The sequence below is a fragment of the Aquarana catesbeiana genome, linkage group LG04 (genome assembly GCF_042186555.1).
Source record: "Aquarana catesbeiana isolate 2022-GZ linkage group LG04, ASM4218655v1, whole genome shotgun sequence".
Classification (NCBI taxonomy): domain Eukaryota; kingdom Metazoa; phylum Chordata; class Amphibia; order Anura; family Ranidae; genus Aquarana; species Aquarana catesbeiana.
Window position 1 is genome coordinate 142949363 of NC_133327.1, and position 16589 is coordinate 142965951.

General features: G+C 40.7%; 1 protein-coding gene across 2 annotated transcripts in view; it reads right to left on the reverse strand.

Moving 5' to 3' along the window:
- Positions 1-16589, reverse strand: part of KLHL24 (kelch like family member 24) — a 121367-nt gene that overhangs the window by 19949 nt on the left and 84829 nt on the right. For both annotated transcript variants that reach the window (XM_073625819.1, XM_073625821.1), the window contains exons 4-6: positions 14206-14324; positions 10901-11089; positions 9405-9593 (exon numbers count right to left, since the gene is read on the reverse strand). In XM_073625819.1, coding sequence (XP_073481920.1) covers positions 9405-9593; positions 10901-11089; positions 14206-14324 — 497 coding nt within the window. The remainder of the gene's footprint in view (positions 1-9404; positions 9594-10900; positions 11090-14205; positions 14325-16589) is intronic.

The window sequence follows — 16589 nt, forward strand, 5'->3', positions numbered from 1 at the left end:
TGGCCCCCACCCGGCTCCATACCAATGCACGGCGGAAGCGATGTCAAAACATCACTTCCACCCTTAGCTCTTAAAGCATTTTTTTTATTATATTGCATTTTAGTGTAAATATGAGATCTGAGGTCTTTTTGACCCCAGATATCATATTTAAGAGGTCCTGCCATGCTTTTTTTCTATTACAAGGGATGTTTTACAAAAGTAAAATAAATAAAAAAAAAAACACCTATTTTTTAAACGCGCCCCATCCCGCCGAGCTCACGCGCAGAAGATATGTGAGTAGCGCCAGAATATGAAAACAGTGTTTAAACCACACATGTGAGGTATCACCGCGATCGGTAAAGTGAGAGCAATAATTATAGCTCTATACCTCCTCTGTAACTCAAAACATGCAACCTGTAGATTTTTTTAAATGTCGCACATGGAGATCTTTAAGGGTAAAAGTTTGTCGTCATTCCACGAGCGGGCGCAACTTTGAAGCGTGACATGTTGGGTATCAATTTACTCGGCGTAACATCATCTTTCACAATATAAAAAAAAACTGGGGTAACATTACTGTTGTATTATTTTTTATTTAAAGCGGGGTTCCTTGCCTAGATGCTGACATGCCGTTTAAAAAAATTTAAATCGCTGTAATTACCTTTTATTTTTCTATTCTTCTTTGCACTTCCTGGTTCTCCTCCCGTGGGAGTAGGCGTGTTTCTAGCCTCTCCCAGACTCCTGGGAGCTAGTCTCAGGCTTCCCAGGATGCCACTGAGCATGTGCGGGAATGAGCGGTGAATGCTGGGAGCACAGCATTCACTACGTCCAGGAAATAAATGCTTGTGGGCTTCAAATGCCCACAATGAAGATGGAAACCGCCTGCAGTGAATAATATAAGTTATTCTTTCCGACAAAATCTGACACAGGCGGACATATTACACACAATATGTGAGTATGTAATGCTGAGAAGAAAAGTTTGTGAATGAACTCAAAAAAAAAAAAAAAAACGATAGATAGGTGGACCCCCGCTTTAAAAAAGTGTATTTTTTTTTTTAAATGTGCGCTTGTAAGACCGCTGCGCAAGTACGGGGTGACAGAAAGTATTGCAACGAGCGCTATTTTATTCTCTAGGGTGTTAGAAAAAAAATATATAATGTTTGGGGGTTCTAAGTAATTTTCTAGCAAAAAAAAAAAAAAATGATTTTAACTTGTACAACAAGTTTAAAAAATAGGTCTGGTCCTAAAATGGTTAAAGAATACACCGCTCCTAAAGCACCCCTGCCCATTTAAATCAATTGGCAGCGGCGCTTTGCAGGCGCTTTTAACCTTTTTTCGGCCGTTAGCAGGGGTTAAAAGCACCCCACTAGCGGCCGAAAAGCGCCGCAAAAACGACAGTAAAGCGCTGCTAAAAATAGCGGAGGTTAACCGCCGATGCTGCCCGCCCCAGTGTGAAAGTGCCCTTAGTGCATCTTAAACCAGACACCCAAAACTGTTAACCCCTGACAGCACAGAACATTTAGCAGCAGGAAGAGGACAGGACAGCCCTGCAGTGAGGATTTCTCTGGAAACCTGCACCCTGCACATCATGGGGCATACTTCATTACAAGTAACTAAAGCTATAGAAAAAAAAACTGAAGCTAAACTTCAGCTTTAATGCCAATTAATCAAAGAGTGAACAAAAAACAGTTGTTCATCAGTAAAGGCAAGACATGTTCAATGTTCACTCTATGGGATTGATTTGCTAAATTCAAATAAGCCTTTTACTATCCAAGGAAATTATCACTTAGGTTAGTGAACATGGTGAAAATTGGATGGACTGCCTCTTTTAGGCCTCATGCACACTGGACGTTTTTGGACGTTTTTATAGCAGCTGTTTTTGGCTTCAGACGTTTTTTTTCTACAGTCAATAAACTCCCCATCATGTTATCCTATGTGTCCATGTACACATAGGCTGTTATCAGCAGTTTTTGGATGGGGCGTTTTTTGGCTTTAAAAAAACCCCAAATCTAGTAGGTTCTGAGAGGAGTTTTTCAGATGTTTTCAGCTGTAAAAACGCTCTAATGTCAAAAATGCTGATAAGCGCCCATAAACGCTCAAAAATGTGGCTCACCAGCGGTTTTTATTGTTTTTGATACATTGAAAAAAATAAATAAATAAAACGCTAAAAACCACTAACACGGAAAAACGCTAAAAATCGCTATTGCAAAAACATTTAAAAAATTTTAACAACTCACTGCAAAGCTACTGGCGTTTTTATAACATTATTTTAACGTCTAGTGTGCATGAGGCCAATAGTAATAAGAAAAAATACAAAGTAATTGAAATATTAAAGCGTTTGTTACCCCAACATTTCATATTCCTGATCTGTGGCTGCTGTACTATGTACTTGTATAAAAACATATCCTGTTCTCTTTGTATTGCTTCCTTTGTTTGAAATCCCTGGTGTTCCTGCCAGTCTCTCTGCTTTCCTAGTAGAAACTGACCACACTAAGCAGTAGAACACATCATGTTCAGTTCTCCAGCTGTGCTGGGAACTCAGCCTGCTCTTCTTCAATGATCAGGTTAGTCCTGACATGCCCCCGCTGCACAGCCATTCACTGGAAAGCTCAGTGTGCTATTGCTTCTCCCCTCAGCTCTTATGAAGCTAAGAACAGAGGGAAAAAAGGTATTTATAATGTTTTTTTTTTTTTATCTATACACAAATGATAAAAAAAAAAAAAAAAATTACTGAACGTCCGCTTTAACACTGCATATTTATATAGATTATATATTATATTTACTATTTTATATTTACTAAAGAAAAGACAAAGAATGTCCCCCTTAGTGACTGAGATGAAGATCTGCTGACTTCCATCATCCAATCATGTGCAAGAAAAATATTGTTTTTATTTAATTTCCTTCCATGTAATTGTTTTTTTTTTTCCTGCAAAGTGAATTTTCACCAAATTGATGGGTCGGTTATGGCATATGTTGGGGTCCCCCAACAGTTTTATTTACTCCTCTCTGGTCCTAGCTATACACATTTTCTATGGCATTACAAGGTGGTACAACCCTTCCTGTTGAATTCTTATTTATTTTTTTTATAAATGAATTGTTATACATTGGAGATTATATCATGGAGAATATTTAAAGTGGGGACTCCCTAATTTTCAAAGTGGGTGGAAACACTACCAGGAATTACTAAGGTGAGAACCTATGGCTACAGCCTCTATGGTATTTAAAATATTAGTGGGAGACCCAGCCCAGTAAATGCCACCTATAATTGAAAAATCAATTTTAGTAGGACTGATTCCCTAAAAGAGAAATAAAGGTTTGTTTTTTTTTTGTTTTTAGGAATGATACTTACCTCGGCAGATGCAGCATCGTTCCGCCGATGCTGCATCTGTCCCCGGCACCTCTGCACTGAGAACCGAGCGTTTGAACACCGCCGATTGCTCGGTTCTCACAGCTCCCAGAGTGGAGAGCTGTAGACTGTCAGTCACAGCTCTCTGCTCTGCCCCCTCCTCACTCATTGGAGTGCTGGGCTGTGAAGGGGGTGCTGAGAGGCTGAGCCGGGTGTCAGTCCAGGCACCGGGTGGATCCTGACTTCCACTGTCGCAATGACGCGGTGCCTGGATTGACAGCAGTGATGTCAGCAGAGAGTGGACTTCAGCCCACTCTCTGCTGAAAATGGGTCACAGGAGTGCAAAACGAACTGCACTCCTGTGATCCATAAGAGAAGAACAGCCAAATGAGCTTTGGCTGGACTTCTTCTTTAATATTACCAGCTTTGTACATGGACTAAAGTATATATAGCACCAAAAACAGCTTGAAATGTTGTTTTTTACCTTTGAAAATAATGCAATAATGCAAAAAAAAAAAGCATACAAAAAGAAAGACTTAAATATACAGTATATAAGAACACTTCTACACAAGGCTTAAGGCCCCTTTCACACTGGGGCGGTTTGCAGGCGCTATTGCGCTAATAATACCGCCTGCAAAACGACCCAAAAGTGCCGCTGCTTTGTCTCCAGTGTGAAAGTCCTGAGGGCTTTCACACTGGAGCGGTGCGCTAGCAGGATGGGAAAAAAAGTCCTGCTAGCAGCATCTTCGGAGCGGTGAAGGAGCGGAGTGTATACCGCTCCTTCACCGCTCCTGCCCATTGAAATCAATGGGACAGCGCGGCTTTACCGCCGGCAAAGCGCTTTGCGGTGGTTTTTAACCATTTCTTGGCCGCTGGCGGGGGGTAAAACCGCCCCGCTAGCGGGCGAATAACGGCGGTAAAGCGCCGCTTACAATAGCGGCGCTTTACCACCGACGTTGCCCCCACCCCAGTGTGAAAGGGCCCTAACAGAAAGAGACATATACATGCGCATTATGTAATTGGATAGGTGGGGTAGTATGCACTGAATCGCTGAAAGGCTGTGTGACAGACCTAGCCGGGAGAGAGACTTTTGGAGGGGACTGAATGCTAGCCTCTTGCCAATTGATCATGGGCCCTGGCATTTGGGGGAACGGTGCTCTTTGTGAGCTGTATGCCTGGGGACCCTTGAGGTGGTATTACTGTGGATTCGAGTCCTGGTCCCCCAGGACACACAGACTCTGGGGACCCTGGATTTGCCATATTAGAAATAGTGGCTGATTCATAATGCTGGGACAGATACTGTTAGGAGATGCTGATGTAAATTCCAGCCACATATCTGTCTGTTGCCTGCTAGAATGTGTATTGTAAATAAGTCTCTAGTATGGGATCTAAGAGTCATTAGATCCCCACTGTTGTTTGTGTTAATTAACTCTGCTATTGTGATAATGTTGATTGGGTTTTTTGAGCTACAAGACGGCCAGTCTGGCCTAAAGGTCATGTCTGAGTCATCTAGGCTGTCTAAAGGGATTAGTTAATTAGCTCATATTAATTAGGTTAATGAGGTTACAGCTTTATTGTTAGAGTAATATGAGCAGGAGGTCTGCACCTCCTCTTTTACTGTATTCCTGTCAATAAAGAGAGATTTCTGTTTGAACTTACATACAGCCTGCCTGGTGTTTGTTCTGAGCTACACAACTGGATTAGAAGGGCACATAGCTGTAGTTTTAGTCCCAGAGCATCGGATGACCGAACCATCAGATGTTGCGTTCGGCAGTCTGATTCTATAGCAGCAGAGGAGTGTCGGGAGAGTGGAACCGAGCGAGCAGGGGCTCGTTACAGGCTGAGTATAGAGCATAGGTGGCTGAATACAGACACCTTTGAGTGAGGACGTTGCGATATTATCTTCCAAGCCTCAAGAGAAAAAGACAAACATCTACATAAACACTTTTTGTTCATCAGTGGGCAGGTGTTAGTCCTTAGGAACTTACAAGATTATTCATTTAGGAAAAAGAACACATTTTGCTCATCCAACATGTAAATGGATTAATTGATGTAAACTGATAAACCAGGAAAATCTAATATTTGGCGTATATACAGTGCCTTGCAAAAGTATTCACCCCCCTTGGCATTTTTTGTGTTTTGTTGCCTCACAACCTGGAATTAACATGGATTGTTTGAAGATTTGCATCATTAAATTTACAGAACATGCCTACAACTTTGAAGATGTTTTTTTTTTATTGTGAAGCAAACAACAAATAGGACAAAATAACAGAAAAAGTCAATGTGCATATCTATTTACCACCCTAAAGTCAATTCTTTGCAGAGCCACCTTTTGCGACTATCACAGCTCCAAGTCGCTTTGGATAAGTCTCTATGAGCTTGCCACACCTTACCACTGGGATTTTTGCCCATTCCTCCTTGCAAAGCTGCTCCAGCTCCTTCAAGTTGGATGGTTTGCGCTTGTGAACAGCAATCTTTAAGTCTGACCACCGATTTTCTATTGGATTGAGGTCTGGGCTTTGACTAGGCCATTCCAGCACATTTACATGTTTCCCCTTAAACCACTCAAGTGTTGTTTTAGCAGTGTGTTTGGGGTCATTGTCCTGCTGGAAGGTGAACCTCCGCTCTAGCCCCAAATCACACACAGAGGTACAGGTTTTGCTCAAGAATATCCCTGTATTTAGCACCATCCATCTTTCCCTAAACTCTGACCAGTTTCCCAGTCCCGACTGCTGCTGAAAAACACCCCCACAGCATGATGCTGCCACCAGCATGTTTCACTGTGGGGATGGTGTTCTTTGGGTGATGTGATGTGTTGGGTTTGTGCCAGACATAGCGTTTTCTTTGATGACCAAAAAGGTCAATTTTAGTCACATCAGACCAGAGCACCTTCCTCCATACATTTTGGGAGTCTTCTACATGCCTTTTCTCAAAAACTCAAAAAGTGCCATTTTGTTTTTTGCTGAAAGTAATGGCTTTCTTCTGGCCGCTCTGCCATAAAGCCCAACTCTATGAAGCGTACAGCTTATTGTTGTCCTGTGTACAGATATTCTAGTCTCTGCTATGGAACTCTGCAGCTCCTCCAGGGTTACCTTAAGTCTCTGTGCTGCCTCTCTGATTAATGCCCTCCTTGCCTGGTCTGTGAGTTTTGGTGTGCAGCCATCTCTTGGCAGGTTTTGTGCCATGTTCTTTCCATTTGGTTATGATAGATTTGATGGTGCTCCTAGGGATCATCAAAAATTTGGATATTTTTTTATAACCTAACTCTGACTTATACTTCTCAACAACATTGTCCCTTACTTGTTTGGAGAGTTCCTTGGTCTTCATGGCAGTGTTTGGTTAGTGGTGCCTCTTGCTTAGGTGTTGCAGCCTCTGGGGCCATTCAAAAAAGGTGTGTATATGTAATGATAGATCATGTGACACTTAGATTGCACACAGGTGGACATCATTTCACTAATTATGTGACTTCTGAAGGTAATTGGATGGACCAGAGCTTTTTATGGGCTTCATAACAAAGGGGGTGAATACATACGCACATGCCAATTATTTTAATTTCTGAAAAATAGTTTTATGTATATATTTTACCTAATTTTACTTCACCAACTTAGACGATTGTGTTCTGATCCATAACATATAATTCAGATTAAAAAAAAAATTGAACTAAAGGCTGTAAGGTAACAAAATAGGGAAAAAGCCAAGGGGGGTGAATACTTTTGCAAGGCACCGTAAATGTTGCACATTATACCATGTAAATATAAAATTACAGATACTGGAACTGTAAGTAAAACTAGAAAGGGCACACTCTTTTACAATGGAGTAACGCAATGCAGTAATACATGTTATGTGTGTTACTGCACTTTGTGGTAACTCGCATGATAATGCATTGGTGTAAATGGGGTCTAAAAATATCAGTATAGCTCAGCAAAAAAATAATCTGACTTTCTGCAATGTACAGCCAATTTGAATGCTCAAATCTGTCATGAGAGCAATAAGTTGTCTTTGGTTTCACTGGCCTCAAACAAGTATGCAGACCCAGAAAGCCATAGAAAAGTCATGTCTTTATAAGCAGGAACTATACAATTGCTTTGGGTCTGTGAATCAAACTATTGCAGCAAGGGAGTTTCATGACAGCCAGGCAACTAGTATTTTCATAATCAGAATTCAGCGATATTAGGTTCTATGGTTTTCTCATGACAGGTTTGCTTTAAAGTAAGAAGGTAAATCCGTATGGATAATTTTATGTTTATATGCTTGAACAGAATCAAAGTCATGTACAGGTTTTAGCCCTGGTTCACACTGACAACGGGAATGAAATTGTGCGAGTTCAGCTGAACTCGCACGATTTAATTCCCGCATGTCAGTCCCGACTTCAGGGGCGATTTCAGAGACATCTATGCGGGTTTCTGCACAGATGTCAATGGAAATCGCACCCCAAAATCGCCATAAGTAGCACAGAAATGACCTTTTGGAAAAGTAGTACAGAAACTACTTTTGCAAATGCGTCATCGCACCGACTTGGACGCTGCCATTGCTGGCAATTGTCGCCGATTTGACAAGTCAACTCACATGCCAAATTGCATCAATGTGAACCAGGGCTTAATTTGGAAGTTTTCTAAAACTGGCTAGATGTTAGGAGATAACATAAAGTGCATAGGTTATTAGGCATGCTAAAACATAACTGTAACATGAGCTTACTAATCAAACAACTCAACAGTAAAGTTAACGTGAAGCATATCATATATTAAATATGTATTTGTGAATAATCATTTACGCACATGAGACTATCCTGTGAATGGAAGATCATCTGAAGCTATATTTGGCACTACAATACTCCTTTTGCATCGTGTGAACCAGTTTATGTGTTTTAGCAACAGCAGTTGTTTTCTAGTGACTGGAAGAACCCAATGACAGGTTCAGGAAAAGCTTGTCAACAATTGTATTATCTGTACCAATATGAACAAAGCTTATCAGCTTACCAGAAAATACATGGTCAATACATGGCCATGGCCACAAATTCTAATGAGCCTCTCATAACAATGTCCATGACCTTAGTAGGGAGATCTCTCCTATCTTAAGCACAAATATGATAGCCTTAAAGCTAGGATTTTCAAAAACCCAACTGAAATCCATTTTGATGGAGTTGTACTTTGAAGTTCTGTGGACAGTTTATAGCTTGTAACCATGGGGTTATACATCAGGCACCTCCAGGTGCTTTACTTTTCTTCCATATGGCTCTGGACCTACAAAACCCTAGATGATCAATTAGGGAACCATACCCTGCAAGGACAGGCTGCAGCCCAACCCTACTCACTACCCTATAGGCCACTATGGGGGTTATTTACGAAAGGCAAATCCCCTTTGCACTGCAAGTGCACTTAGAAGCTCTGTTGATTTTATCATCCAATCATGTGCAAGCTAAAAAGCTGTATTTTATTTTCCTTGCATGTCCCCCTCGGATCTACAGCGACTTTACTTCCAAGTGCACTTTCAGTGCAATTTCAAGTGCATTGCAGCGCAAAGTGGATTTACCTTTAGTAAATAACCCCCTATGTGTGATAAATAAACCCACCAGCCAATGAGGAAGTAAAAAGGGCAGGTCATGGTGAGACCAAGTCTAAGTAAAGTCTGGTTGTTATTGGCACAGCAGAGTGTCCCAGGTTTCGGGGGTTTCATGGCATGCTGGGAATGAAGTAAACAATCATGCTGTCATCTCTGTCATCCCATGATCTGATTGCAATATAAAATAAACACCCACATGTTAGATTTCTATAGTTTGTTATTTGTTGCTGTTTGTTTGTCCCAAAACTTCAATTATTACCATCAAACATAAAGCACAAACCCACCAACCAAATGTTCTGGGAATTTTGCCAGTAAGAAGTCATTTTCACATGTAATTAAAAAGATTTCCACACTTTGATTCATATATTAATGTTCCCTTACAGCTTGGGAATGTCTGATTTGGTCAAAGGAGGGGCTGCATGGAGCCTTAATGCTAAGGGTGGAGCACCAGAACTCTGCATTAGGGACAAATTCTGGAAAGTTCTCAAACACATCACATGAAATTATTATGAAGATTGATTACCTGTCGGCTAAATGTATTCTGTACATGAATCCAGTAATCTTCCACTGGGTCGTAGCAGTAAATTGCCTTAGTAAGCCCTCCAGCTACATAGATGAGGTTGTTTAAGGACACAGCGGTAATGCATCTCTTTGCTATAGGAATTGATGCTCGGAGTAGCCAGGTATTCGTATCAGGATCATAGCACTGCACCTGTGTAGCAAGGGATATTATTTATTTATGTGGACTTGTGTTGAAATGAGAGAGGCCTGCTACAATATAGGCAATACACCATTATTATGTTTTAAGTGATAACAGAAATATTATGACCACACACTGGTTCCAGCCAAGTTTTTAAATAGCTTTATTAAGCAAATGGCAGACAAAGTCCAATCCGTTTCTTTCCTCCATTGTGTTTCACACAATGCTATATGCACATTTTTGGTGTGTTTTGGTGCATTAGGCAGTCTATATTCAAATGAATGGGCTACCTTAACGCAAAGCACCTTAACACACAGCAGAATGGACGCACACTAAGGCTGCGCAGTTGTGCGAATATGACCTTAAACATGAAGAACATAACTTCAACAGCCACATTATGGTATATATTGCCAAATATCCACAGCTGCTGTATGCGAAAAATGGTACACATTACTATAAGCTAAGATATTGTATCAAAGCAAACCTTCACTGAAAAATCAGACTTGGCATCATTGTCATACTCCCCCAAGCCTGTTACACAATGGCAGATCTTTTTATTTTTTGGGGGAATATGACTACCTTTTTTTAGTGGTGCTCAATTCCACTTCCTCTTTTCCCACCTTGATAAGGATGATATCACCCTCAACCTGCTCCTAGCCTCCTGGGATAAATATTACACATTTTACACATACCATCTTTAACAATAAAAACAAATTCTTTCCCCCTAAATTAAATTATGATGATATGGAAAAAATATGTATCTGATCAATATATAACAGAAAGCAGCATCTTTGCCCCTTCTACCTATGTCTAATGGTAAATCTGGTCCTGCATCTGAGTTTACTATAGTTTATGTGTAAAACATGCACATACAGGTGTTATGCCCCGTACACACGGTCGGACATTGATCGGACATTCCGACAACAAAATCCATGGTCGCACAAAGTTGGAAAATCCGATCGTTCTGAACGCAATGACGTAAAACTCGTACGTCGGGACTATAAACGGGGCAGTAGCCAATAGCTTTCATCTCTTTATTTATTCTGAGCATGCGTGGCACTTTGTGCATCGGATTTGTGTACAATTTTATAGCAAACTCTCAAACTTTGTGTGTCGGAAATTCCTATGGAAAATGTGTGATGGAGCCTACACACGGTCGGAATTTCCAACAACAAGGTCCTATCACACATTTTCCATCGGAAAATCCTATCGTGTGTACAGGGCATAAGTGTTGTAGGGCATAAGATATGCCTTATTGTCAAAAGGACTGTGATATATTTCTGTAGAGGTGCAAATTGCAAAAAACTTGCATCAGTTACCTTATCAGAACAGGTGTTGTCATCAGGTCCTCCGCCAATCACAAACAGTTTCCCAACACAGCTTGTAACTGCTGGAGAACTCACAGCTTCTTTCAGTGGGGCTACATCTGTCCAGCGATTTGAGAATGAGTCATAACATTCAACACTGCTCAGCCTGTTCTGACCATCATATCCACCAACCACATACACCTAAAAAAAGATCAGAACTTTATTACTGCAGGACTAAGAATACATAAAAATTACAACTTAAATATAGTCACCACTATGTATTCACAAATATATGAGCAAACACTTAAAGTACATCTGTAGGGGGAAAAAAGGTGATATATGTTGGGTCCCCGCCCCTCTGTTCTCATGCCCTGGCAGTCGTCGTGTTTTGGGGCTCTAGCATTTATTGTAATAAGTAAGGTGCCATCTGGCACTTTATCGTATCTACTATGAAACAGTTTCAGTAGCTTTAATCTTCTCCTAGATATAAAATAATCAAGTACTATCATATGTCTACATCTTATCTATGGGCTATATATTAGGAATACATATTGGGCTCATCATGAGGAGAAGATATAATTCTTTATATGGAACAAATTGTGAAGACATAATACATATACCAAATACTAAAAACAATTTATAAATAAAAAACAAAAATGTGCCAATGAATGTGCAATATAATACCACAAACAAATGTATATCTCATAATGATGTGACCATATATCTCACAACAATGTTACCCTCAAGGTGGCCATCATATCATGAACCATTGGAACAATGTGCTGTCTATCATTGGAGCCGGTTCAGGAGGCGAGACTTTGACAATGGAGATGTGAGCAGGCGAGTTGAAACTATGAGGGCTGTGTGTGTGTATATATATATATATATATATATATATATATATATATATATATATATATATATATAATTTTTTTAAAAACACATTTTTGTAACCTTCTTAGGGGTATTCATACAGTTGCAAAAAACACACAGGAGGGTGTAACCACCTTGTGCATTACCATAAATAACTTTTATTATACATATCGTCAAATGGATACTCACATACAAGTAAAAACATCAAGCAACACATAACCGAACGCAATGCAGTATGTCCTGGGAACAACAGGTTGGACAACTGATGCATTTCGGGGGTCATGCCCCCTTTCTCAGAGCTGCATGACCCCCAAAACACGTCAGCTGTTCAATTAGTTGTTCCCAGGACAAACTGCATTGCGTTCAAGCTGGAGCGGTTATATGTTGCTTTTACTTGCATGTGAGTATCAATTTGTCGATATGTATAATAAAAATTACTTATGGTAATGCACGAGGTGGATATGCGCTCTTCTTTGTGTTTTTTGCAGTTGGTTCTGAGAAATTCCCAGTCGGAGGAGGGCTGCAACCTTGATGGGCATTTTTGGAAAGAAGTATGTTGGAAGAGTGTCCCTGGGTTTAGCGCTTCAGTGTTTTTTGGACGTTTGTTGTATTCATACAGTTGCTAGGGGTTAGCATTAGGTAAACTAAGAGCGCAGACTATCATAGTTTTTATATGATATATATGCACATTATAAACAGAGAAAAGCATACATGCATAAGGAAAAGAAAACAAAGTTGAGGAGCTTATGCAACACCCTGAAAAACATTCTTCTCCTAGATATCACTAAGGCCTCACTAAGGTTCACATGAGAGATGATATCCGTATAGCGTAAAAGGGCCAATTTTGCAAAGTCTTAACTCTCAGCCTATAAGGACTCAGTGGCTGCACGGGCACAGCCGCTGGACCTAATGTGACAGGTGTACAGGGGAGCGACACCAAACGCAGACAACGTGCCTTATACAGTGCATAGAAAAAAAATTCATACCCCTTGAAATTTTCCACATTTTGTCATATTACAACCATGTAATTTAATCTCAGTATCCATACAGCTGTTCTGTGAAGCCCTCAAAGGTGTGTTAGAGAACCTTAGTGAACAGAAATCATCATGAAAGGCAGGGAACACACCACACAGGTCAGGGATAAAGTTGTGGAGAAGTTTAAAGCAAGGTTAAGTTATAAAAAAATATCCCAGGCTTTAAACATCCTACGGAGCACTGTTCAGTCTATCATCCAAAAATGGAAAGAGTATGGCACAACTGCAAACCTACCGAGACATTGTCGTCCTCCTAAACTGACAGGCTGGGCAAGGAGATCATAAATCAGAGAAGCAGCCAAGAGGCCCATGGTAACTCTGGAGGAGCTGCAGAGATCCACAGTTTAGGTGGGAGAATCTGTCCACAGGATAACTATTAGTCGTGCACTCCACAAATCTGGCCTTTATGGAAGAGTAGCAAGATGAAAGCCATTGTTGAAAGAAAGCCATAAGAATTCCCATTTGCTGTTTGCGAGAAGCCATGTGGGGACGCAGCAAACATGTGGAAGAAGGTGCTCTGGTCAGATGAGACCAAAATTGAACTTTTTGGCCTAAAAGCAAAACGCTGTGTGTGGCCAAAAACTAACACTGCACATCACACTAAACACCATGCTCATTGTGAAACATGGTGATGGCAGCAGAGACAGGGAAGCTTGTCCGAGTTGATGAGAAGGTGTATGGAGCCAAATACAGGGCAATCTTAGAAGAAAACCTGTTAGAGTCTACAAAAGACTTGAGACGGGGGAGGTTCACCTTCCAGCAGGACAATGACCTTAAACATACACCCATAGCTACAATGGAATGGTTTCAATCAAAGCATATTCATGTTTTAGAATGGCCCAGTCAAACTCCAGACCTAAATCCAATTGAGAATCTGTGGGAAGACTTGCAAATTGCTGTTCACAAATGCTCTTCCTCCAATCTGACATAGCTTGAGCTATTTTGCAAAGAAGAATGGGCAAACATTTGGCTCTCTAGATATGCAAAGCTGATAGAGACATCCCCAAAAAGACTTGCAGTTGTAATTGCAGTGAAAGGTGGTTCTACAAAGTATTGACTCAGGGGGGCTGAATACAAATGCACGCCACCCTTTTCACATATTTATTTGTAAAAAAGTTTGCAAACAATTTATCATTTTCCTTCCACTTTACAATTATGTGCCACTTTGTGTTGGTTTATCAGATAAAATCCCAATAAAATACATTTATGTTTTTGGTTAAAATTTCAAGAGGTGTGAATACTTTTTAAAGGCACTATAAATGTATTAACATTAGATTTACACAATGTACACCCAGGATTTACACACTTTTCTAACTAAACCCAATTAGAAAAATGTGAATCTTGTGTGAAAAAATTATTAATAGACTCCAAAGTACCTACTCAGTTAAACATCTATTGTACTATTGTTACCTTTCCCAGTAGGACGGCCATTTTATGACGCCATCTCCCCTTGTTCAAGGAAGCTACTCTAATCCAAATGTTTAGTTGAGAATTATAGATCCAGACATCCCGACTATTGATTCTGCCCCCTGCAAGTAAAAGATTAAGGCTTTTCATGCTAAATCTCATAATAACCTCATACAAGCTAAAACAATGCAATGTGAATTAAAACAATCACTGTAACATAACTGATTTTTTAATAAATGTATATGTTAGATGTATTTCCACATATTTTATAACTGATTGAATGTTTAAAGCTAAACTAACCTTTCAATTTAAATCAGCCAAATACATTCTAGGTGCATCAAAACAAAAAGTGTGCAATGTCTTAATAGCAAAATACACCTTTACAAAGTGGTGTGCTGTAGTTATAACATTAAGTGTGTCAATTTGATTGGAACCCCAACACACTAAAGTAACACAATTCTGGTGCACTTGCATTGCAGCGCACCACAACACATGGTAACGCACTACCATGAGTTGTGGCGTGCTGCGGCAGATAAAATGAAGCATATCTGTATTTTGGTCTGTTCTTGTGCATTGAAGAATGCCTTAACGCAACACACATTACTTGTGCATGTTACATGTTCCACTCATTTCCATTGTACTGCAGCAGTGGGAACAGGTAACATATTCCTACTGCTGCAGCCACTCCCCGCTGTTCTCTCTCCCTGTGACAGCAGTATGGGGAGAAGATCCCCATACTAGCTGTCACTTTTTAAAAACAGCGCGGCCGTACAGGGCTCCACCCACATGGCAGCATCATTCATTCACAGAGCTCTGTGTATAAATGAACTACAAGTCCTGACATCCTTTGCGGCTGTTGGTTTATAGTTCTCAATGAACTGCCACGGCGCTGTTGAGCATTCTGGTAGTTCATTGAGTCTTCCTGCCGGAGTGAAACTGCCTGGTTGTACAATGTATGATGTTCGGTAAGCCCCTACACTGACAGAACTGTAGGAGACCTGCATGGCATCATGGCATGCTGGTGCAATGCTTTCCAGGCTCCTGCAACAAAATGTGCATTTATTTTTTTAAAGTGAAATTATCCTTTAAAGGGGTTGTAAACCCTCAAGGTTTTTCACCCTAATGCATTCTATGCATTAAGGTAAAAAACCTTTTTTAGTGCTGCAGCCCCCCCGAGCCCCCCTTTTACTTACTTGGACGCTGTCTTTTTCTGTCCGGGAATGAGCACATCATCTGTAGCTGGTGTCTCGTGTCCCGATTGTATAGATTTATAGCGGCCCAGCCATTGGCTCCCGCTGCTGTCAGTCAAATCCAATGACGCAGCGCCGGGGGGAGGGGCTGAGTCCTGCATTCTGTGTGAATGGACACAGATGCGGGACTCGGGAGCACGCCTGCATGTGTGTCCACCAAGAAGAGCGCTTTTCCAATGTGGACACTCAATGTGGGGAGGAGCCACCAATGCCGCTGGGGGACCCCAGAAGAGGAGGTTCGGGGCCACTCTGTGCAAAACAAACTGCACAGTGGAGGTGAGTATGACATGTTTGTTATTTTAAATAATTAAAAAAACAAGCCTTTACAACCACTTTAATGTGAGACACAACATGCATTAAAGTCTGGAAACAGACACCAAACAAATTAGTAAAGGCAAAGTCTTAATATATTGTCACACAATAGGATTGGTAACAATATAAGCATGAAAGTGGATTAGCACTAGTAGCAGTACAACTCAGCATACAGTATGATCAATAGTCAGCAGTAGGTATAGGATAACAATATGCACCAGGATCAGCATAGACTGTAGCAAGATCACCTTAAAGAGGAACTGCAGTCTGCTCACATAATTTGCAATAAAAACATCTTTGCCATTCTGAAGCTTCCCTCCAACCACTCTGCATATTATTTTATATATACTGTGATTCTGTACTTGCCAAATATGCTGCAGAAATCTCCCTCCACGAGTCTGGCTGCAACTATTTTACCTGTGGGAAGCTGAAGCTGCTGCCTGTTCACTTCCTGGATTTACACAGACACACGGAGGCACACCTCTAGCTCTGCAGCTCTCATTGGCCCTCTTATGACTCATCCCCCTCCCTTCCTGACAAACTCTCACCAGAGTGAGAGAGAGAGCTGTGCATGATGTCATAAGCCTAGGCTTTTTACCAGACAAGAAACAGGAAGTGGGCTGTATAAGGTATTTACTGGCAGAAAAAAAAGTTTTACTATCCAAAGTTAAAACAACAAGGGCAGAAGACTTAATAGATGGAAAGTTGAAAAAATTACTGAAGGTCTGCTTTAAGCACAGCAATGGACAGTAATGTGGCTAAATTTACTGCATTCAGGTGGCTATACTGCCACAGTGCATTAAGAGTAACTATGCTAGGCCTAGG